The 25,702-nt window shown below is 37.9% G+C and overlaps 1 protein-coding gene across 1 annotated transcript; it reads right to left on the bottom strand.

Annotated features, from left to right (window-relative positions):
* Positions 1-1,804: 1,804 nt before the first annotated feature.
* On the bottom strand, positions 1,805-25,112 carry lsm3 (LSM3 homolog, U6 small nuclear RNA and mRNA degradation associated). Its single transcript, XM_042494226.1, has 5 exons — positions 25,016-25,112; positions 19,311-19,450; positions 5,526-5,636; positions 5,245-5,340; positions 1,805-2,326 (listed from the first exon to the last, which is right to left on the bottom strand). Exons 1-5 carry the CDS (start codon positions 25,110-25,112, stop codon positions 2,246-2,248), a joined length of 525 nt encoding a protein of 174 aa, XP_042350160.1. The 3' UTR covers positions 1,805-2,245.
* Positions 25,113-25,702: the final 590 nt, after the last annotated feature.

Raw genomic sequence — 25,702 nt, 5'->3', positions numbered from 1 at the left:
TCTGACAACCCCTTAAAATATACTTCCATAAAGCCTTTGTGTTGCAGTATTAACTATCATGATTTCATACCGAGTTTATGTCCTGTATCCACTGAACGTGTCTATAAACATGCCACAAGCATAATTTGGCCCAATGTACTAACAGCAGGAACTGGACTGTTTGTAGAACTTGGTGTTCATGATTGTTGAATTGATGCTGAAAGTTCAGTTTTTGGTTTATAGGAGAAAAATTGCGGGGAAAGTGAAGCCTGCAGCCTGTTCAAACATAATCCTGATAAATCAATGTCATCATTACCATCACCTGCTTCGTGGCGCCACACTGTAGACTTATTATTAGACACATGCTGCCACCTAGTGGTTACAACGCAACAATACAAGAAGCGTTCATGAACATTTTTACCAATAAATTTATGACTTTTCCATGATTTTAAGGAAAACTTTAAAGACAATATAGTCGGAACAACCATCGATCAACCTTATTGGTTCTTTTTAATTACTAGAATATGTTTTTTAATTATATGTGATTTAAATTCAGAACTGGATTAGAACTAAATACTTAAATATAACTAAAGGACTGATCATTATTTAAGAAAGGGGAGGGGGGAGGGGCAAAAAGGGGGAGGCATGGAAATTATTTGTCAAGCGCTGGGGAGGGACTTTTGTTTTTTATTTTGGGTTGGGGTGGAGGAGACAACTTTAAATGGCTGTATTTTGTGTTTATTTTACTGCTGATTTTTAAAGAAAACATTTTAACCAGCCATGTTTGGCATCTTTGCTTACAAAAAACAAGGGTAGTTGCGGATTAATTTACTGTTGACTGACCAATATTTGCAGCTCTATTATTTATCAGTGATAGAGAAAAAATGAACTGTAGGTAAAGTTTTAATTTGAGAAAATTTTGACACAAGACCTAAAGGATTTTTTTTCCCAAATTACCTTTTTTTATTCAAGTTACCAAAATGAAATGAAACAAACGTTGACACATCTGAGCATGATGTACTCCCAAGGCCAACAAACACTACAAATATATATATTTGAAAAAAATAATAAAACCGTCCCAGAGAAATGCAAACTTCCCAAATACTTCACAGATCATGGGTTTGGAGTAACTGCAAGAGTTTTGCTTTGAACATAAAAGTTCTCTCTGCTCAGTCTGTTGTCTGGTAATACTTATGAATTACTCTGATAAATCGGGCCAAAGCACGCTAACAAGCACATCTAATGCTACTTAAAACCACGATGAGACATTTGTAACTGAGAGTCCAGTGAAAGGAGGTAAACTGAGAGGATTAAAAATAATATTTAACTTTTCTGGGTAAAACAGTATGGATTTTTAATGGTATTACTGAGCAAAATCAAATATCCTGGTGAATAGAGCTCAAATGTTCTGAAATCCATAATCTCAAAATCTATTTCACCTTTTGAAACTTGAGCAAATTAGCTTGATTTCTTTCAAAACCATGGGAAGATGGCATTGAGCAACTTCAAAAATGCACCCAAATCAGCAAGATATTAGTAAAAAAGTGAAAGAAAATTACCTGCAAAGAAGCGTGAAAAAAGAGAAAAATAAGAAAATGACCCAGAAAAGTGCTACAAAATAAAATCAAATTAAGTTTTTTCTTCCTGTAAAATAATTTAAATATAAAATTATGATTACAGTTTTCTCAACATCTTTGCCCCTTTTAATAAAGCAAAATTTCATGTAACTTTCTTGTCACTTTTTACTTATTTCCTGCAATATGAGTGACCTTTTTTTTGCCAAGTTGCTAATTGTCCTTTTTCCACATTTTCTAAACAAATCAAAAGAATTTGTTCAGGTTTTTAAAAGTTTAAATTATTGTGAAAGGCGTCTAAACACAGTACAAGAAAAGTGATGCCGATCCACGTTTCAGAAGGATTAATAATAATTCGCCCAAATTTTTTGTGAAAAAAAAAGAAAGAAAAAAAAAAAACAGGCGCTCTTTCTCCAAAACAAAAGTCCTCTTTCTTCCCTCGAGTCAAAACATGTTTATATCCACAGAGCCGCACAAAAAGGAAGTTGAGAATTGGTGATGTGGTCTCGGACCTCCGGGTCATGAATGTTAAGTAAAGGGGACGGTGTTGACAAAAGAGTCCGACCTGAGGGGGCTGAAGATGTTTGAACCCGACCGGTTTCAGCCCGTCATGACGGCACCACCCGCTCCCTCAGGGTAAGAAACCTCCCAGCTGCCGTTAACGCTCCTTCACACCCGGAAGTGGTCGGGGGTTAGCCCACCCTGAGGGGCGGAGCCACAAGGACAACGCCATCTCCTCTGACAAACAGCATGGGGATGTTCCTCTTGGTTGACTAAAAAGACACCAAAAATGCACGCTTTTACTTTACCATGAGTCACGTTCCAGGATATTTTATTAAGGTACTTCTGAAAGATGTATTTGACAGTGAAAACAAAAAATGTGTTCTGTTTTTCCAGTTTGGTGATGTTGATGGATGTTTTCAGAGTCGCAGGTTGTCATTTGAGTGTGTGTCTAATAAAAAGTGCGTGTTTTTTGACAGACTGTAGTGTTGTATGTTATACTGGATGTTATATTGTTCGAACTGTGCTTGTATTCATGCATGTTAAAAATGTATCTGAAAGTTGAATAAAAGTGGGTAAGATTTGGTAAGTATTCACCTTCTCCTCCTTTTCGGGCATGAAACACTTTGTCTACTGAATCTGTCTAATGGGCATTCTGGTGTTTTTTTAACTTGCTTATATTTTATTTTCTTTGCCTACTTTATTTGGCATTTTCACAATAAAGATCTTAAGTCATAAATAAATTAAAAATCTGACTGTATATGTATCTTTATATACAGTCAGATATACAGTTGTGTTAAAAGTAGTAAATATGATCAGAATTGTAAATATTTATATGTAGGTGGTTTTATGTGTACAGCATACATATATGACAAGTTTAGGATCTCTATAGGGGCGTCAGTGATAATTTTATTTTTGAATGAAGGGGGAGGATGATGATTTAGTTTATCCTACTCCTTTGCACACACATTAATTGAGGCAACTGTGGATGGAATTTATTATGTCTTTTTAGTTATTCATGTTTTAAATATTGTTTTGTTGTATTTTTCATGTCCAAAATACAGACATCAATCAATCAACATGTACACAACATTCAAATGTCAAATCTTGAGCTGAGCACAAAAAGCACCAATATGTCATTCATCACTCACTGATTTATGCTTGTAATGTTTATTATGTGTGTTCAATTCTCCATGTGTGATTGTTGTAAAAATGTTTTCACCGCTGAGATTTGCATTTTGTTTTTACTGTTTATATTGTTCTTTTTGGCTTATTTTTCTTGTACATGCCTTACTATAATATCCCTTTGCTGCTGTGATAATGCAAATTGCCCTGTTGTGGGACTAATAAAGGATTGGATTATCTGATTTTACGTATCTTAAAAACAAATAAAATAAACCATAGTCATAGTATAAATTTAATAATTCAACATTTTGCTAATATACTATTTTTCTTTCTTTCTGAAAAGAGTTTTTATGTTTTCCTTTCAATTACTGAGACTATGAACAAAACAGGATCCTGACAGTAAATCAACAATATGAGTCAATACAGTATCGATCTGTGGTAAAATCACGATATCACGATGTATAATTATCAGAGAAAAAAGTATGGCGCGTCCCAGTTATCGCTGACATGAGTGACTTCAGTATCTGCTCTAACAACAGACGTTGGGATTCAGCATTACAGTAATGTCTGTGGTAATATCCCACATATTCATAAACTCTGTGCATTTTTTAAACTTAATAAAGCTCTTAAAGAGATCCCAGTCCCCCCTTTATACCGCCTCTACACTTTTACACAGAACCAAACGAGAGCAGCATCGTTCCACTACAGTGTGTGATTATACTCATGCCACAATCCAGCGAGGCATGATGTTGCGTGACGTTAAACACACAAACGTCCGCCTCGTGCGTGACATATAAAATACATGTCAGCAGGGCTTTATAAAAGGAATTAACATGTGAATAAGAATCATTTATCTTCTCTGTTATATGGCGGCTGATCTCGTCCTCTGTTCGGAGGTTAAGGAGCTCCTGAATATCGCTGTTTTCCCAGTGTGTGCACATTTACGGCCGCTGTTCTTATTTGTATTAGCAGCTAAGTTAACAGCTCTTTACACAGACCTCATTTCAGCACTGTGACCACCTCTGTTCCCGGCTCAGAGGCGAGACCACTCTGCCCCCTTTTCCACAACTGGACGTTACATACAGAACAGCGAGCGATACTCCTGCCTTAAACAGGCAGCGTAAACTCATCTTGTGATTTTCAGACTGTTTAAGTCACGTGACGCCACAGTTAACCTTCAAGAACACCGCGATTATCTGCTGCTGGTTTATTGGAGGTTCCCAGCAACAGTCGAAAAAAAACTGGGAATGCAGCCTGTTTCAATTACACCCCAAAAAATACGGAGCTCACTACCTGTAAATGTCAGAGAAGCTGGCTCACTAAATATTTTTAAAAGAAAACTAAAAACACGTCTGTTCAGTCTAGCCTTTAACTAGCTCCGACTTTCTTTCTTTCTGACTCTTTTTTACGCGTTACACTGCTGCAATTCTTTTTAAAATGTTGAATGATCTTTTATTTATTTTTTTAAGATTTTAATATTCTAAAGTTTAAGATTTAAGTTTTTAAGAATTACTTAATTTTTGTTTTTCATTGGTTGTAACTGTCCTTTTATAATAAATAACCATGTTAGCCCGTTTTCTGTTCATTTTGTCTTTTTTCATGTGAAGCACTCTGTACTTATATTGTCCTTACTGTAAAGCACTTTGTACTGCACTGTATGAAAGGTGCTTTACAACTTGCAACTATACAATTATTATTATTGTTATTATTACTTTTTAACTAAACATATAAATAGTGGGCACACTTCATATCAGATTTAAATGTGTTGGGGACACATTTATTTTTATTTCCCCATTGGACAACTGCATTAGGCATATTACTCCACTTGCTCATAGACTTACCTTCACCCAGAAAATAATAATGTCCATCCCTGATCGAGCTGTATCAGAATATGCATTTAAAATGCTAACAGTAACAGAAAAGGAGAATATAACAGTAAAGCAATGTTATTCTATTACTGCAGGTAAGCCCACTATGTCAACACTTGTTTGGGAGGGAGGACCACCACATCAAAAGTTTCGATAAGGAGAAATGAGGCTTTAACAGTGAGGAATCCATGTTGTACCTTATAGAGTTCTTCATAAGTCTCCTCGTCAATCTCCACCGTCGTCACCGTCTCCTCCACGTCACCCAGGATCATGTTCAGGTGCTGATCGTAGGCCTGGGACAAACAAACAACCCCTAATTTGAACTGAGTGAACTGCACACAAAAGGTTGCAAAACAAGAGCACAAACATTTCAGGCATGCTGCTCTAAAATGCAGAAACCCAGGCATCAACCACGCACGCTTCCAGGTGTTTCAGTGTTTTCGAGAGAGTGTAAGAAGACATTCAGAGTGTGACTTACATGCAGTCGACCACGAAGCTCCCGGTCGTTCCTCATCTTGACGTAGATCCTCTCATCTAGACTGAGTCTGATCAGATCGAGGGGCTCCTCAACCGTGTTGGTTGTCGGTTGCTGCAGCATAAATAAAAGACATTAGTTAGTAACTTTAAAGATACAGTTTTCAACACCTGTAAAGACAAAAATAAATGCAATGAAAGTGTTGCTACCATTTCCATTATTCCATTACACTACTATTACCGTTAAACGGGGCATGAAAATATGTGTCTGAAAACATTTAGGGGGGGACATTGGCAGCGTAGTAACATAATCTTGATTTACATTCGATCATCACTGCCTAGTTTTACCATTTGATCATATTTCAGTCCGAGTTTTAAAGCAAAAGAGTGGGAGAGAGGGGTGGGTGAGTCTCTTGATGAACTTCTAAAATCTTTGTGTTGGTGGTAGCAGGCCATAGAAAAAGACGGAGGTACAGCCGTAAGTTCCAGTAACCGCTCGAAAGGCAGCAAAACTCCACTAGATAACATGTTTTGCTTAAATTTGCATCATCCGATTGAGTTTTGCTGGAGGAGGAGAAAGGATCTGGACACTTGTTAGATGGAAGGACATTTACTATAGTTCATCTGCACATACTGCCAACACTGCTTTGATACAAAACTGGTCGAAAATCAGTATCCCTTTAAGTCCTGCTTCACTAAAGACCTAAAGGCCAATGTTCTCAGCACCCAGCAGTGAAATGTTAATAATAAATTGGACACATGAATAGGGGCTGATGAATATATGACTGGGGCTTGATGCATAATCTGGAGCTGTAACACCTTAATCGAAGGGTACATTCAGCTACCAGCACACAACCACTGCAACCATGCAGAGTAACCTGAGAGTGAAGAGGCTGCAGAGGATCTGTGATGGGAGGAGCAAACAAGTGTGCGTTTGTTTGCATAATAATAATTCTTTGAATAAGTATCTTGATACTCACTTAATTTTCAGTAACTTGTGAAATAATTTTTAACATAACTAATTCTGCTACCGAGCAGCTAAAATTTCGGTAGTGTGGCCGTGTAGTGTAGGTAAAGCAGACATATCTTATGATAAATGGCAATACAATTGGGAAAACAAATTGAAATAGATAGCCTTTGATAATGTTGAGCTGTAAAGAAAATTAGATTCGTTTATAGTATGTTCTTCACTTTACAGTAGCCCCTTTATCATTTCTACAATATATCTTATCCTAAATATTTGGTGCATTTCTAATCCGGTTAAAATGCAGCCCCAACGGGTCAAACTCGTTTAACTAGTACTCTGCAGCACACAGTAAATAAAAAAAGCAAACTGGTAAACACGGAGAGTGTTATGCTATCTAGCGTGTAACCGTTTAAATCTTTCTTACACTCAGTTTGACGTGAACCAAAGCTCCCAAACACCGCTAATCAAACACGTTTTGTCTTTTGGACGGTAGCATTGCATGCTAACCGGGGCTAATGTAGCTGGCTTGTTTAACAGGCCGCTGGGCCTTTTTAACGGCGCAAAAACAACCAAAGTGACACAATAACGCTCCTAAAACAAACACACGAATAAACCGTCTGCTGCCCTTGTTTAAGGGTGAATAAAGTTACGCTGTGTTGGAGAATAACCCCACAATTTAACGCTTCTGCACCAACCTGCTCAACTTCGTCCGCCATTAGTTTTGAGTCTGCGTCCTGTCGTCGGACCGGTGCGGGGGTTGCCAGGTCCGTAAAAAAACACGCGTTTTCAGAGAGGGCCGCCACTTTTGTTTGTAAGTAATTTCATCTCTACTTTAGAAATGTAATAAGTTAGATCAGAAACACTCAACTTATTTTGCTCGAGGGCCACTTTCACAAAATAACAGCAGCCCCATTCACGTTTCTAGGACTTAAGCACATTTCTAGGAATTTATGACATTTTTAAGATTTTAGGCCCTTATTTAGGATTTTAGTACGTTTAGACATTTCTGGGATTTGTGGATGTTTCTAGGATTTCAGGACAACTCCAGGATTTTAGCACAGGATTTTTAGCATTTAAGGACAATTCTGGATTTTAAGACATTTCTGGGATTTTAGGACATTAGGGGCTTAGTTGGGACCTCTGAAATAGATGCTGCTCAACAGGATGCTGGGTTTGCGTGCATTGACTGTGACTATACAGTATAGTATATTTATTCATGGGGCAGTTGCTTGAGCACCACCACGGGTCTTTCTGTGCCCCTGCTTGTCACTATAAATTGAAAAAGAAAGCATAATTAACCATATGTTACAGTGTCTGGCAAAAAAAACAACTGTATGACTTTAGTGATTTGAAAAGAAAACATTTCTTTCAATCCCACTTGCAGGTTTTGGGGATTCTGGTGGTAGTTTAAAAAAAAAAAAAAACCATTTAATGCCCATTCCCTCAGATTAATCAAAAATCATAACTCGCTCCCTGGTGCTTAAAAAACGATTTGAAGTGCCTCCCCCCATTTTGCATAACCCCCTCCCCCCCTCTAAATAATTAAAGGATGTGACTAAATCTCAGAGAACCGCGCTCTACACATGTGTTGGGGGATAAACCGCACACCTGGCAACCCGCTGCTGAAAATAAGTACCACTTTCCTCTTTCTTTCTCTCTTTCCAGACCTTTCCATCCTCCATGTCGCCTCACAGCGACACACTGCTCTGAGGTAAGTGATAAAACAACCTCAAACTGCGTTATTTGCTGTTACGTTTACAGCTGCGTACAGCTACGTTTACGAGCTGTTTACAGTCTATTGTGTTATTCGAGCGACTGTAAGCCAACAAGTTCACAGCGTCACGTTTACAGCCGGACTATCGCGTTACAAGGTCAGAGCGGCTGTGAGTTCAGGTAATGAAAGTGTTAGCCACAAAAATGCATTTCATAAACATCCAGAGAGCGAATAACACTAATGCAACGTCGTCAATTATGATACTGACTTTACGTTATAGCCGTTTGCTTTGTAAGAAAAAAAGTAACGGTAGCCGTGCAGGCTCAAATAAAATGTTGTCATAGTTAATATTGGTCATTTTTTTATTGTTATGTACACGTGAGACAATATTATAGTATTTATTTTAAATAACTATAGTTATCCCACGGTCTTTATGTGACTGCGCCCCCACTGTGTTTATGCCACGTATGCACGTGTCCTTCTGCAAGTTGTAAAGTTTAATAAGACTACAATAATGGATTTCTTTCTTTCTCTCTTTTTGATATATATATTTTTTTGTTTTTGCAAAATACACATTAAAATAAACTTTAATGTGCGATTTCTCTACGTCTTGTGTGAAGTGTTTCGTCATGAAGGCATCTGAGGAGTGAAACTTGCTTTGTTTGAAATGCATTACATGTATGCGTTATGTAATCATCAATTTAGCCCATTACTTTATATTTAATTTCTATAGAGTTCAGAATGAATTTAAATAGGGTTGAAAACATTATTTTTTAAGGATTTGTTTTTTACTTTATTTATTTTTATTTATTTAATTTTACTTTTTAAAAAATATATTTTTGTTCAAGCAGCAGTCCAAAAGCCAAAAATATTTAATTTAATATAACAAGGGGAAAAAAGGTTATTTAAGAAGCTGAAGACATCACATATATGGTACTTTTGCTTGAAAATGGACTGAAACAACTAATTTTTATGCTCCAACTCATTCTGAATGCGTCTTTTTCCTGTTTATAAAAAGAACGTGTGTGTTGTGGTGTGCAAGTGTGTCTGAGCCTCTTCTCCCAGTTCAGCCCAGTGCTTCATACTGGGTGTGTGTGCAGGCTGAGGAGGCAGAGCAGAGCAGAGCAGTGGCAATACCCATTCCACCCTCAGCTGCAGCGTGGCTCTGCGGTGGAAGAGATCCCTGCTACAAACTAAACACAACAGCTAACATGTGGCCCAAAACTGGCATTTGACTGATGGCAGTTGTTAAAACTGCGTGTTAATAGTATCCTGTCATTATTGTGCATCTCTCTCTCTCTCTCTCCCCCTCCCTCCCTCATCACATCCTGCAGGATCCAGTGTGGGAGACACCGACCACACGATGGCGTCCAACAACAGGAAGACAGGAGTTCACGTCAATGTCTGTTGAAGGTCATCAGTCCAACTGAGTGAATCTATTTATTTCAGCTGCTGTGATAAACATTAAGTATTGCGTATTGGCAGGGCTTTATTTATTGATTTTTTAAAAATTTTTTTATTTAGCATTTTAATAAACTGTGTAACAGTAACTTGTAACTATTTTATTTAATTATTTTCCTTTTATCTGTTGAACAGGATTTTTTTTTAAAATTGTAATAATAAAGACAGGGATGACATACAGATAAAAGGGTAGTGGACACAGGTTACTGATTTAAAGAACATTGAAATTTAGAGATTAACTGTACATGGATAAGATGTAAGTTATTGTAGAGGAGCCGCTGTGTGGAGATGGTTTGGGCAAAAAAAGCGCCGGAGTCATCGGTAATATTTGCAGAATAATAATTCAAATTAACAAAAGGACGGTCAATAAAAAGAAAATAATACATTTTAAGTTGTTTTTTTTCTCAAGTTATGAGATTTTCAGATGTTTGTTTTGGCAAATACAAGTTGTCAAATTTAAAGTAGTTTTCTCAGAAATTTGGTAACATTACAGATCAGTCTTTTTTTTACCATTTCATATAGCATAACATAGAATTTAACAGTTACTTTCACACAGTTACTCCAATATATGTGTTTATCCTCTTGTGTTTAGTGCCACTGAGAAACACTGAGATTAACAAGGGAGAACATATGAAAAAATACACAATAGTCACAAATTATGCAAGTTGTTTGACGTGTTTGAAATGTGAATAATCTGATTTTGTTGTGACAGATATTTCACCAGATAATACTTTAAAAGAGTTGTTTAAATGCTTGACCAATATTATTATCTTAGACTGTACCAATGAAGTTTTGATCGAGCATAACATCATTTGCATCAGTTGAATTAGAAAAATAAAATAAAAAATGTCTGAATTGGATGCAGACTGTACACATTCAATTAATAAAGTCACATTTTATCACACTGACATGTCTGCTGAATCTTTCAGTGTTGGTGAATGATGATGACTTGTGTTTAGGAGCAAAAAAGGAAAAAAAAATGCAATTCCTCACTGTTATGGACAGGTGTCGCACATAATTTTTTTTAATAGATACATTTATCTTTGATAATATGCTGGGTTCATGTTTATGTATATTTTCAGATATTTTTTAATTCTGAAAAAGAAAAAAAAAAGTGTTTTTCTTTTTTGTTTTCTATTTTAGTGCACATAAGCTTCTGAGTGATTGACAAGACTTTTGCAATAAAGATTGACATATTTTAGGCCTAAAAAGTTCGCTGCCCCCAGGCTAACTCAGAATTACGATCCATATTTCCATGGCAACAATCAGTGACAGCTGCTAGCCAGTGTTTCCATGGTAACATGACTGCCTTTGAAACATGGGTCTCAGGTCTGAGTTAGCCCCGGGTTGGAGTGGCTACTGTTTTAGGTTTTTGTGACTATTTTGTGAAGCTGGCTAACTTGGATTAGAAAAATCTATGTGCAAAATTAAATAAATAAGTAAAGTTTATTTGCAGAGCGAGGTCACAAAGAGCTTCACGGGAATAAAAAGTGACGCAGTTAAATAAAAATCAGCTGTCATAAACATATTTATTTCACCGGGAGAACAGAGGTCAAATGAGGGGTAAGAGATAGCATTTTTATGACAGGGGAATTTCATAAACTGATATGGACTAAACATAATGAAACAACTGATCACTGCTGAGTGACGGGATGGAAATAAAGTTCTCCAACAAAATACATCTATAAGATAAGAACCTGAGTCGAGTCGTAGCACCTCACATAATATAAATAAGCCGACTAGCCTTAAAATATTCATGTTTCCATCTGTAGCTTTATAGTTTCTCTGCTGTTTTAAGAATTTCATTCTCAAACTGTGAATCTTCAACCGGATCCACCAAAAAAAAGACAATAAAATTAAAAAATAAATATAAACTCCCAGACAAACATATTTTAGAGTGAAGCTTTGAAAAATCATAGCTGTTACAGTCTTTGAGCCATCGGCATGTCATCTGTAGCTTTAAGTAAATCTAACAAAAGTTCTTTTATTTTTACAACAATCAAATTATTAAGAATTTACAACTGAACCACTAACCCAGCAATTTATATAGGAATAATGTATTTGTCAGGTTGATTTACTGTAGAGGATGATGCACATGCAGTCACATCAACGTCCACAGCAGGTCAGTGTTGCACCACAAAAATTAAGAGTTCCTCTGATTTTCAGTGTTTCAGCTGCAAACCGATTTTAACTACGCTGAAGAGTTTAAGTGGAGATTAAGTGATCTAGATTTTTAAAGTGGCAAACTGCTGCATCCCTAAACTGACATCTAAATGCCTAAAATGGGGGAAAATTCCCCTGAAGGAAATTATAAAATCAAACCATAAGTTGTTTTTAAATATCGCATATTTTCACATTAATTTAATGGATCACAGCACAGAGAGACAAGTGCAATTAAGTGATGAAGACGGCATCTGACAAAGATCACAGGTCTATTCAGCCGATGAGTGATCTGTTAATGATTTACATGATGAATTGTGAGATGAAGCAGCTTTAAATGTTATTTAATGAGGAATAAACAAGCCAGGGGAAAGCAGCATTATACTTTAATTATCCATGACTTCTTGCTTATCATTGTACGGCCCTCCACTTGTCCGGAAAGATCTTTCACAACATTTTGGAACCTGGCTGGAGGGATTTCCTCCCATTCAGCCGCAAGTACATTAGTGAGTGTGTTCAACTTCATCCCAGAGTTGTTAAATGGGGTTGAGGTCAGGCCAGCCAAGTTCTTCCACACCAAATTGGGAAAAACATTTATTTCTATGGCTCTGGCTCTGTGCACAGGGGTAAAATCTGTTCTGTAAACTGTTGACTAAATGTTGAAATATAATATAAAATATTATATGCTGTAACATTAAGATATCCCAACCCAGTCACCATTACGTTTCAGTAACGCTGTGGTTTTATGTAGCCTGTGACCATGGTTTATTGGTCAGCTAACACATTTGCTTACTTAGATGTTCTTGGTTATTAAATTTGACTGAAACACTAAACCTCAAGTAAGTGTGCTGCTGAGAGGTCAAATTTAAAGGTTTTCTTTTGAAATTAGATACACACATTTTTTTTAAAAAAAAAAAAGGGACCTCATCTGACAAAATGATTGATGGGACATAATTAAACATTATGACTTTTCTTTTAAAGGACATCGGGTCACTTGCAGCTGCACTTGACTACCTCTCATTCTGGCTACTCCGAGTTGAAAATGATTTAATGTGATGTCAGCAAAGTGCACACAGGACACTCATGTTTAGAAACGCATTAAGTATGTTAACTGTTGCAAAAAAAAGAGATTAAAGGGCTACACATGTTGTAAAGACAGAAGCTGTCCAACTTTCCATGGATGGAGAGTTTTTTACTGCTGTTTGTGAAGCAGCTGAGATCCAGTGAGTGGAGATTCCCAACAGTGACCACTGCCAACACCAAAATTTTGATAATTTACCATAATTCATCATTTTAATATTATATGTAGATCAGATAGGCCAAACCAACAAACAAATCAACAAAACAGCATGTTAATTAGAGTGTATGCAACGCTCTTCTCTATTTTAAATTGGGCTTACAGAACTTTTTTTTTTTAATGTTTTAAATTTAAATTTATATTGATGCAAAGTTAAAAACTGAGGGCAGCATTTACGGGAGGTTAGAGTGAGTTTTTGATCAAAACTTTGCCGGAAGGCTTAGGGGGTATATAGGATTTCATGCCTTTCTGAAATTAATATAAAAATATTATATTACCAGATACCAGACTATCTATCGTCTGAGATACTGGATATTGTTATATCGTGATATGGAATAAATTGTGTTTCCTGATTTAAAGGTTGCATTACAGTAAGTGATGCACTTCTCTCAACTTATCAGACAGTTCAACTTATCTTTACCCACTTAGTCATTATATCTACATTACCAATAATTATTCATCAAAAATTGAATTGTGTTAATATTTTTTCAAAGCACAAAATGTCATTCCTACAATACTGTTACATCAAAGAGAGAATTTGATTAAAAAAATGGAACATTTCATTCTGTCTCCAGTTCTTGCATTAATGAAGTGCTTTTGAGGAGATTTAAAAATATTGAGATATATATCGTATATCGAGATATAGCCTAAAAATATTGCAATATAATTTTAAGCCTACGTCCCTGAGCCTTATATGACAGTATAAGTGTACGGTGCTAACACAGCAAGTGTGCTTCTTACTTCCAGCTTTTTAGACTAATAAATAAACAACAGAAACCAACAAAATGTCTGAAAAGTAATATTTACACACCTATTTTCCTTATCAAACAGAGAAATACAACTGAACACCTTTCGAATTCAATTTTCTCTCACTCAACCAAACTGTCCTGGTAACTCTTGTTACTAATCTAGTTAGTAAGTCAACTGTTCCAACAATCGCCAGCTTCGGGTTGGTTGAAATAAATCCTTAATTCACCAAGATAGATGTAAAAAACATGCCGTTGCAGTCTGCCGGCCATTTACAAGTGTCACTGTGTCTTTCAGCTCAGCTGCCTGTTCCACCAGTAGCAACCAGAGACTGAGGTCTGGTGGTGCATGCTGTGCACTACATACAATGAGTTTAATAGTATTTATGACTGTATTGAAAAACATACCATTGGGATTTCTAAATACCCTAGTATACCATAATACTGTGATACTGCCCACGCCTAGTATCCAATGTTTATCTTACAAATTCAATATTCAAATTCAAGGAGTAACTAAACTAAGTGTATCATCAGATTTGAACTGAGGTTTTTACTCAGTTTTACATTACCACTTTTTAGTAATCACACTCAAGATGATGCATCAGAGCCCAATGGCCGAAAATTTCAGTCCAGCCAAATGAGACAACAACATGTCGTCAAAACATGGCGGCGTCCAACAACAACATCCTTTTGGCAGGTTACGCCAATTCTAAAAAGGACGCTACAGACCTCTGAGTGTTGTGACACCAGCATTTGTCTGTTGACTGATGTAATGTTATTGTATTCAGTCTGAACACAGACTCACAGCCGAAAGTCAGTCTGTTGTTCTGCGTCAGAAGGCAGAAGGACGTGTTCACACCATGAATGACTGCTGTTTATCTGTACTTTGACTTCACTTGTACAATCACATCTCCTCCCCCTTTAAAAAAGATGAGATTTAAATTCCATGCGACGATCTAAAAATACACTACGATGAGAGGAGGAAGGGCCAAGAGATGAAAGTTGAAAAATGGAGGGATGGGTATAGAAGGAAGAATAATTAATGGCTCAGTAAGAGTGATGAAAGTGCGTACCTGTTAGGTCGGTCTGACCTGAGAATAGCCCTGCAGTCGTGAAAATGTCATTCAGCTCCGCACATTACAGCAGTGACTGACAGACTGATTTAAATGCATTTAATTATGGATGAAGTCAAAGTCAATGGAGCAAACTGAAACACAAACACATTTACACCTGCACATACTAATATGCATGCACTAACAATAACAGCAAGCTCATTTAGTGCAGTGTGTCCCATTCCTACAAGATCTATTTAAAACACAGGCTGAGGACGAGATAAGGATGACAGGGCCTGCAAAGGACTGCGGGAAAAACACACATGATCCTTAAACATCTACCCTTCATTATTTATTCCATAAAGAAAACAAAAAACACTAAAAAACAACATCGCCCTTTAATGGTGAGCATCCAGTCGGCAGCACCAAACCATGCACAAAATGTGGACAGGCTGAGAACATCCCATGGACTGTACAGCATGTTTGACATATCTCAGTCTGTCCAGAATGTTGCTATTGCAACAATTTGCACAAATTCAGCCAATCCACGTGAATTCTGCATGACCTTGCAATTTTGTCCAATCACCAAAACCTTACCAAAAATATGACTATTTAAAATTGGTAAAACCATAATTCATTGTAGAACTCCGTGCAGCATATTGATTCACTCACCCCCTCCTTGTCCCTCTCTCTTTTTTCTCTATTTGTTTATCATGAGACATCTGCCGCAGGAGAGTGCACTCTGTGCTTGAGGAAAAGTCACACACATGGTGACAGGGCTAGCTGTTAACATCACATGGCTTGCGCTACCCAACCGTTTTTGATGTGTTTAAGGACAGTCGAGCTGTTTCAGTGTGAGTTTGTTGTTTTAAACATCTCGGTAAGCTAGTGCTAATCAGGCAGAGGCGGTCCTTAAGCACTTAGGCAACTGCAGCAACAGCTCATCGCTGGTGATCAGCTAACTTTTTAGAAATGCGGTTGTGAAATTCTGCATTTCAGGCCACAATAATCACAAAAACGGCCTACAAAATTCTTGAGGGACTGATTTTTTTTATTTTTTTTATCATCATGTCATATCACGTCATTCATCATTTCAAATCTCTCATATCCAGATTAAAGCACAATAAGCCACATATATTTGCCTCCAACAGAAAAGTTTGCTCACCCCTCATGGACCCACACAGATTATGAGCTAATCAAGGATCAGATAAGCTCTACAACAGCATTTTTTCTCCTTCTAGTCAGAGTCAGTCTTTTTAACACACAAATACAGCAAACTTCACAGTACAGATGAAGACAAAAATAAGCAGCATGGAATGGCTAGGTGAAAATGGGATACCGATCCTAGTTGAGAATACTGGATAAACTACAGCTCAGGTAAAAATATCAATAAAACTCTGTAAAATTTAATATAAGGTACAAATTCAGTTTGCAGTTCTTGAAGTTTTTTCTTCGACCAGTTTTTACATCCCTTTCTTTCACATTTTAACTTTTCCAGTATGCAATGCTGCAATTGCAATAATTAACACAAATTCAGTCAAAATCTGCACTTAGGGATGTGCACTATTACTTGACTAGTAGAATAAACATTGCCCTGCTAGTCAGCATCAGAAATACTAGTCGGATAAAGTTTTAACTGAAATTACTAAGATTTCATACGATTGCTTTCACCCAACGAAAATGCTGCTGTAACCTAATAATCAGGCACATTTCCAGAAAACGTATTTTTCTAAACAATGTCCCCCAAAAACGTTTCCCATAAAGTAAACCTACACAAACAAGACACTGAGGTGCCAATGAAGTTTCCTGCACCAGAATAAGTTCTGGTGTCTTTGAACTCGCTGTGTCGGTTTGCTTTCTGTGACAGAAAGCCATTATGGAGAAGGGACTTACAGCAATTTAGGCTGCGACCCACTGCTGGCTATTTGGAGCAATGTGAATTAGAGCAGGCAGAAATGATAGCTATCTGTCATGTGGCTAGACATCTCCTACACTGCTGAGGAGAGAAGGGAAATGAAAGAAGAGGGGGAAAGAGGAGATGAAGATAAAGATAAAAAGACAGGAGAGCAGAAAAGGAGAGCTGGGGAAAAATGGAGAATAGATCAGGAACGGGAAAGGTGAGGCAGGATGATAGCAGAAAATTTGAGCAGGGAAGATGAGAGCAGTTTTTATTGAAGACCTGGAGCCAGAGGGATCTTACCTGCATTTGTGGTAAAAATGAAATCTATCTATCAAGTAAAACCTCTGTAAGACATCTCCTGGGATCCCTGATGTAAGAATTTCTGTGTGTATTGATATGATAAAATTATCTGTGTAAAACAACGTTGGCATTAGGTAATAAAACTTTATGTGAAGGCCTGTTTTGACAGAAAAAAAAAAACTATCTCCTCATTTTTCTTCTGTAAATTTTATCAGAATCAGTTTCTGAGCTGTCCTTGTTTACTGTAACCTAAATTGAACAGCAACACAACAACATCTGGAGGACATAAACACAGGGGAAATATAAACAGTTTCAATCCAGCTAGATGAGGCAGTCCTCACAAGAAAAACAACAGCATTAGGTGTTTGTCTAAAATAACCTGTTTAGATTTTCCTGACAAAGGCTGAAGTGGTGTGACGTTATCATACGTGCTACAAAAAAGGCTTTTAGAATGAATGAATCAACAAAAGGTGTGACTCTGACAGAGAATGAAAAATGAAGCCAGTGCACAAGTGCAAAAACTGCAGTTCCTCTAATAGCCACTTGAGGCTGAATACAGCGGCATGTGCATTTTTGTGCATGTTTGTGTCCCACTAATGGATGTATCAAGAAGATCTGGATATAGCATGGAGGCGGGGCCGCAATCATTCTTAAGAGAGCTGCTCAGTAGAGCATGAAGCAAAAAAATGGTATGAATGTACCCTGGATCCCTGAACCGGACCTGTGAAAGTTGCGCACTAGAGACTTGCAGCGGCCGTGTGCATCCAAATGTGCTCGAGCAGGTTAACTTCAGTTGGCGGAGCGAGTGACTTCCTTTTTGGTGCTTTAAAAAAAATCTAAAAAAAAAAAAAGTAATGTTGCAGCTCTTTTAGACTTTCTGAATGTTATCAAACTGGATGGCTTAAATCTAGATAGTAAAATGAGTCGTTTCAAGGGGGTTTTGACACTAAGAAAAAAATGATTAACTGATTTACAGACATGTTTTTCCCAATGCAAGTCACTGGGAAAAAGTCTTTCTGGGCCCGTGGACATCACATGACCAACCCAGACGATGTAATTCTATTTTTAGCCACTATGCAAATTTGCCTCAGAGCTTGGCACACTTCCTTGGCTGGTGAGTAAAATAGTGAATTTAAAACACAGGTTGCCCCCTTCTGGTCCCTTCCTCCCTTCCTTAAAGTAGTCTTCATTTTTAATCTTACTGTGGGATGTTGCTTTTTTTCCCCTTCTGCATAAATTCAAAATGGGGCGTACATGTGCAGTACATCAGGCAGAATGCCGGTTACACAGCAGTCCAGCAGCAGGTTAATATTATCTGTGACTGTTTGAGAATCAAGGACTTGTTAGTGGGTCATCGGCTTATCTCTGAGGAGCAGCAGCAGGACACACTGACATTAACTGGCTCTTTGTGACGGTAATGTACTCCAGCAATGTCAAAGACAAACACTCAGAGGTGTGAGCCGTAATAGACCACCGCACAGCTAATGACAGTCAGGGGTCAATGCGTTTTTATAGAACACACACGTTTCCGTTTCTGTGTTTGTGAGGACCCTCAGTGACATCGCACATCTCCTTCCCTTAACTAAAACCACAAAGGCAAATGCAAAAACAGCTGAACTGAACACACACGTACAGTACACTCACATACTCACACACACACTCATGCAGAGCTCAGGGCTGGTCAAAACCTGAGAGGTGTCTCTTGTCAAGGCAAACAGCTTGTTATCCAGACTAATTAATATATCAGAGTGTCAGCTGGTGGAGCGACTCCTCACAGCAGAGACCAAACAGTATTTCTTTTTGGCCAGGACAATGAAACGATGAGAACTAATGGACCTCAGCAGTTTGTATCGTGCTAACACATTAATTTATCACTCAGAAAATATTATTTATAAATCACTTTCACCTCCTCGCCTTTCAAACACGAATCCTTTGTTATACGTGTTGAACATCCAACATGTTCTCATCCCAAATCCCAAGTCATCACATATTGTTGCCTTGCAGCGGACATGTGTGTGATTGGTATGTGATTGAGGTTATGAACTGTTTCCATCTTATTGTTCTCCTGCTCAGTTTCAAAGTAAATATTGTATAACTAACTAAGTGCTGAAAACAAGTCTGTTTAATGTAATAACAGTGTTTCGATTGTCTGTCTCGGTTGTGAATCAGTGGGACACGATGGTGTCTCTCACCTGCACCACTTTCCCCAGCGGGCTTTCAGAGAAGACCAGGACCTGGTTGTAGAGAGGATCCAGAGACTTCCTCACTGACTTGGTCTTCTTCTTGGCCACACAGACCCCGTTCTCCAAGAGGTAAACTTTGATGTAGGCCGCTGAAACGACAGCAGACAGAAAAGTTAAACCTCAAAACCTCAACACAATGTTGACAAAACACTCATCTCAAGTCATCACATATTGCCGCTTTGTAGTGGATTTCTCGTCTTCATCTTACGCTGTAGGTATCCTTCTGTGTCTGATATTTAAGTTCAAGGATGGCACTACCGTGATGTTAACACAAGCACACGGTGGGATGATATTGCACGTGATTATGTTTTTGCAACAAAAGCACACGGCAACCAACGTAGTGTTCCTACAGCTTATGGCAACTTAGATTTAAGACTTTTAAAGTGTAACTTGATTTAACATCAATTTTACAGTAACCAAAACTGAAAAAAAAGAAACCAACATTCATTAGATTTGGGGACAATTTTTCTGAAATATCTACTTTAACAGACAACATTTTTAATTAAGTTAAAATGTTAGATAATCTGCTTAAAATGCTGAAAATATTAAAACTTTCTAGTGTCAAACACATGTAAAACAATGACCATATGTTAAAAACTATCCATTTTGTCTTGTCTTGTATCTTTTGTCTTGAAAAAAGCTTGTTCATTCGTCATTTGATTTGATGTGTCCTCCCATTGTCTTTGCATTTCTAAGACTTTTGGGAGGTTGACCTCACACACTTTAATACTAATTAAGGCCTTATTTTTAGATAATGATGCTGACCGTCCGTGTATCAGGCTACTGTTGCAGGTGCAGTCCAGCCATCTGGCTGTGAAAAATTAAAACAACGAATGGTTTCGTCTGGCCGTGTTCTTGGCTGACAGCGTCCAACAGCGTATCATGTGAACGCAAAAGGTGCAATTCGAATCTTGTGCTAAAAACACTGCAAAGGTGGCAACATTTGACGACTTGGGATGAGAACAGGATGGCCTTTTCTATTGCAAAGTTCAGAGGGTTTAAAGAATCTTAAAATCAATTTTGGACTTAACTGTTAACCAATAAAAAAAGGAAAAACTGGGTTGCAAAATTTACAGGCACTCCATCCAATAATTGTTGCAATATTTCACTCAGAAACCACAAAAACATCAGCGGATTCATTGGGAATCATTCTCTTGGATGCATGATCACATTTTTTCACAATCTACAATAGTTGTTGAGATATTTCAGTGTGGACAGAAGTGGTGGGTCGACTGACCATTGCCACCAATAAAGCCACATTAGTGTGTCTAAAAATACATTTTGCTTATAATCTGACAACAGCGATATATCAAATAACGCATGACAGCAGCAGTATTTTGTATCTATATAAAAACTAACGCATCATTTATGTCGGAGCTTGTTTAATAAAAACCAAACAACGAGGAGGAGCACTGATCCAGAGGACGTAATTGTCTGTTTCTGACACGAGCTCCTCATTAAAACTGAGAGATGGTGACCAATAAGCACCAAAGAAGAAGAGGCTGCTCATGGCTGTGGTAGCTGCACATGATGAATATATTAAAACCATATTTGACAGCAGCAATATTTTTCTGTGCTGTGGAGCTTGTTGCAGGATGAAAGGATCATTTGTTACACAGCTTCTTAGAACAAGGGCACTTAATATCTGACGTGCATGTAATGTGCATATATGCGTTCATGTTGTATACTGGGAGCCACTGAAGACCTGTTTCCTTGTGCATATGTCCTGCATCCATCCTGCATTTGGCCAAAACAATCTCAATACAATTGAAGAGAAACGGGTGGAAAAGACGACGAGTTAGCAGTCTTTCTTGCTTCCTGCTCATTTCCGTCATTTTTGAAAGAATATGCAATGCTAAGATGTTTTAAATACTTGTAATAACGTTGAAATATTGTTGATGCTTTTTGGCCAATTAAAACTGAGCGTCCAGGAAATGTATCAAATCTATATATTCCGCATTGTGTAAAGGAAGTGGAGCTGAGGACGGCATTATCTGCTCCATCACAATATTAGCTCCATTATCTAATGGGTTTGGATATGACTGCACTGCTGCACTTACAGCAAGTCTGCTCAAATACGGTGTGTCATCAAATATCTTCCACCATTACAGACTCACTTATTGGGTTGATTATTGTTAAGGAAGGAACGAAGAAATGAGAGAGAAATAATGGAGGGAAAGCTGGAAAGTGATGAATGTTGACAATACTGTTTCCAATAACACGTATTAATCTCCATTATAAGAATGCAGACTCATTTTCTTTATCACAACAGCAAGAGGGGAAAAAAGAGATGGAGAGGGAAATGGACAGAGCGACACAGTGACGACAAAAGAGAGGAAATGGAAGAGAAATGATAGTTGGCATACAGCTGTGAATTTCACTTTACTAACTTAAGTACTCGGCAAAACAAAGTGCAGCTGTACTAAAACGGCAAATGTGTGTGTGTGTGTGTGTGTGTGTGTGTGTGTGTGTGTGTGTGTGCGCAACTGCAGCCATTCACCTGCAGTGTTGGTCAACTTTCTTTTAAAATGTAATGCATTAGACATTATAAGTTACTTTCATTTTGAAAATAATAAAATACTTCATGATATAACTGTCTGTGTCGAGCAGTGATACTCAACTTACAACCCCTGCGCCACATTTAGCCCCCTACAGGGTGCAGGCGCCCCCCCCCCCCCAGCTAAGCTATTTCTTTCCTAAAATCCTAGAAACATCCTAAAAGTCTAGAAATGTCCTAAAATCTTAGAAATGTCCGTAAGTCCATACATGTCCTAAAATCAGAGAAATCCTAGAAACATCCGAGGAAATGTCCCAAATCCTAAAAACATCCTAGGAAATGTCCTACAATTCTAGAAATGTGCTAATAAAATCAGAGAAATGTCCACATGAGTCGCACAGCCAACAGGAAATGTTGAGAAAACTGATGGCTGGAAGTTTTGCAACTGCTTTAAAAAAATCTATCGGCCACATCGTGTAGGTCCACGAGGGTTGCTGTGTAGAAATAATATAGAAAGACTGTTAGGTATGTATATTTATTGTTGCAAGCTGATAGGGAAATCTGTTGGGAAGTTTATGAAACAGGAGAACTAAATTATTAGTATGCTGTAAACGTAATGGAAGAATTTGATGGCATGAATGAAAATGTGTTGTCTGTTTAATCACATCAGTGGTTAGATTGTACTGGAGATGACAATGGCGAGATGGTAAATCGCTATAATCCGCTTTACTTAGCCTATAGCCAGCTATAAAGAGGAGCCGCGGGGTGTTATATTCACACACTCACACACTTCAAAGAGGAGATGTGTGTAGGTACGTTGCTGCCTTGTCAAGATATAAGACTGAAGTTGATTGATCCTATTAGGTTTTTCTGCTGATACACACCTGTGAACACACACAAATGAGCTGCACATTAATGAACACTCCCTGTCACAAACACACACACACAAGTCGCTGTGTGACTCAGCTGTGTCATATCCACAGATGAGAGGGAACAGAGCGAGGAGTGCAGAACTCAAGAACGCCTGTCAGGTTTATTTCTGTCTCCGGCTGGCTCTTGCCTGGGCGACGGTGAAGCTGTGAACAGAGCTTCATGCTCTGATCTGCTGCTGTCCCACTTCCCCGTCCCCTCTCCCTGCTCTCCTGCATAATGGCAAAAATAGAAATAAAAAACTAAAAACAGCCGAGGAGTGCTGCAGCATCCAACTTCTTCCACCAAACCTCGACACGAACCCAAAATAATGCAAACAGTAAGCATTAACTGTCCGTCCAGCTTGTACTTCTGTCGCTGCACTCTGAGAGATGAGAGAGTTTTAAGAGATACAGAAGTTATGTTTCCTCCTCAAAGCACTGATTTAATTTTGGTTCATGTAGTCAGCGCTGATGACGTGACTGCGGCTGTTTTAGCTACGGTCTGTCCCGAGCTGTGTCACAGGGCTGGGAGATATGACTAAAAATGATATCACGATAAAAAAGTGTTAAATTGGTGGGTATCAATGATGAGTTACGAAAAAGGTCTAATTATTATTACTCTTAAAGTTTAAAGGCTGATTTCTGCTCCTGAGTCAAAGTTGGAGGACTCATACAGCTAATTGTGGTTTAAACTATTTGAATTTCTATTTGAATCTTTAGAATTTTTCTTCAGGCCCGTACACACTGGAAAAAAACCTTAATTGACGCAACACCCGGGATGACATAATGGCGTGGTTGGCTTCAGATTGATGGCACAGGGGGATCAGCAATCTAACCATTTCAATCAAATTTTTGTTCACTCTGTATATTAAAACAAATAAAACTATGTCAACACAACAAGGACAGGATGTCTGAACAAGCTGTAAATATTATGCAGCTCCTATGATTTACCGTTGTTTGATTGTACTATTAAAATGCAGTAAACAGTATAAAATATAGCATAAAAAAATGTAAATTAATATTTCAGAAAAAGAAGGGGCATGGGGAAAATAGAAGAGTGAATATTTAAAATACAAGAAAATAAATATACAAAAGATAAATAAAATATATAAACAAAAAGACAGCTTATTCAAAATAGAATTATTTAAGTGCTTCAAGCAAAAATAAGTGCTAAAATAATTAAAACTCATCTAAAAAAACATTTGGGTTTGTCATGAAATCATAAAGTGATAAGTACTATAAGTATCAAACCATAAAAAAGGAAGAGTTGTCGACAAACACCGAAATAAAGTGCACTGCAATGCTCTGCCACCACTTTCCTGCCAAATAAAAATGCTACGTGGGCACACGTCCTTCAGTGAGTAACAGTTTCCTCCGCTGATCCAGACTGATGAGGATCCAGAGCAAAGGACGGTTGCTCTTTTCACCAGAAATGGGTCAGAACACATTGTTCATCATCGCAGCTGCGCAATGATGTCATTGTCGTCATGGGCAGCCAGCTGACTTCTCAAGCTGACTCCAATCTGTTTTCTTGCAGTGTGACGAGGACAGTGTGAGTGTGAGTGTGTGTGTGTGTGTGTGTGTGTGTGTGTGTGTGTGTGTGTGTGTGTGTTCTTGTACACGCCACATAGTGAGGACAAAAAAAGTATTTTTGCAGAGGAGTGAGGACATTTTTGGAAAGTGAGGATATTCTGACTGGTCCTCACTTCTTTCAAAGGACTGTTTGAGGGTTAAAATTTAGTTTTTAGGGTTCAGGTTGCAATTGGGGTTAGGTTAAGGTTAGGGTAAGGATTGGGGCTAGGCATTTAGTTTGTATGGTTAAGGTTAGGGTAAGGGGCTAGGGAATGCAGTACACAAATGAGGATCCGTACAAAAATATAAGTACAAGGATGTGTGTGTGTGTTTGTGTGTGTGTGTTTTAACCTGTATGTTTTGTATGCATGTTTGTGTTTACCCTGTGTTTCCAAAAATCAAGGACTTGTTAGAGTTTTAGACTTTTTGTAAAGTGACCTCACTTCTCTAAATGGCACTTTACGGGTTAACACTCTGAACGTTTTAGCGTCATTATTGTATGCAGGCTCAGGGTAATGATAGCAGTAACATTAACTGTGTGGCTGTGATCATTAAGGTTAGGAATATGTGTAAAGGAATGTATCATGTCACCCAGGGCCCTCACAAGTATAGAAGTGCAAATGTGTGTAAGTATGTGTGTGTCACAGGCTGTGCGGTCGCAGTGTGTTTCTCACCCTGCCAGGACTGGCACTCGGGACCAACCAGTAATGAGATCTCCCTCCTGGCTCGCCTTCCTGCAGCAGTGGCGTCAGCAGACACTGAAAAAGACATCCTCCAATTAGACACAAATATACACATTATGTAAGAGAGAAACACACAAGGAACAAATATATAAACTGTGATCTGTGTGTAAATATGTAACGAGTCAAATGGCGGTTTTGTCAGTGAAAAACACTTCGGGATAATCGACCTCAGCTTTCTCTTGTTGAAATGTTTTGTGAAGAAAGTGAACAGTGTGTGTCTCTTTCTTCCTGCTGAGGTGAAGATGGGTCTTTACAGTTGCCGCAGGAGTGTTGAAATTACGTGAACTGTTATATTTAAATAGAGCGCTGGAACAGAAAAACGACATCATCACTCCTGCACGTTGCAATCAAGGTCGTCATTGGGATCTTAAAGCCATTTTTTACAGAAAATGTTGGCTTTTTTTTCTTTCTTTCTGGTGATTTTCAAAAGGCATGCATTTTTCTGCAATAAAAATAACTGAAGGGAGGAACTTTATATTTAAACTTTATCTTAACTGTATCATTAAATAAAACAGATGGTGACAGTTTCTTTTTTAGGGATATAATTTACAGATTAAAAAAGGTAATACATCGGAATATACATTATCACATCACAAAAGCTTCAAAATTGCAATAATA

This window comes from Plectropomus leopardus, chromosome 2 (assembly GCF_008729295.1).
Source record: "Plectropomus leopardus isolate mb chromosome 2, YSFRI_Pleo_2.0, whole genome shotgun sequence".
Classification (NCBI taxonomy): domain Eukaryota; kingdom Metazoa; phylum Chordata; class Actinopteri; order Perciformes; family Serranidae; genus Plectropomus; species Plectropomus leopardus.
Note: the sequence above shows the minus strand (reverse complement) of the source record. Positions and strands in the feature narration are given on the sequence as shown.

Excerpts from the sequence above, each read along its gene's own strand:
- lsm3 (XM_042494226.1), bottom strand. The coding sequence starts at position 25,112 with ATGTCTTTTTCAGTGTCTGCTGACGCCACTGCTGCAGGAAGGCGAGCC. Across the intron at positions 5,637-19,310 it reads CGCTGGGGAAAGTGGTGCAG|CAACCGACAACCAACACGGT; the intron begins GTGAGAGACACC and ends TTTATGCTGCAG. Across the intron at positions 5,341-5,525 it reads AGCTTCGTGGTCGACTGCAT|GCCTACGATCAGCACCTGAA; the intron begins GTAAGTCACACT and ends TGTTTGTCCCAG.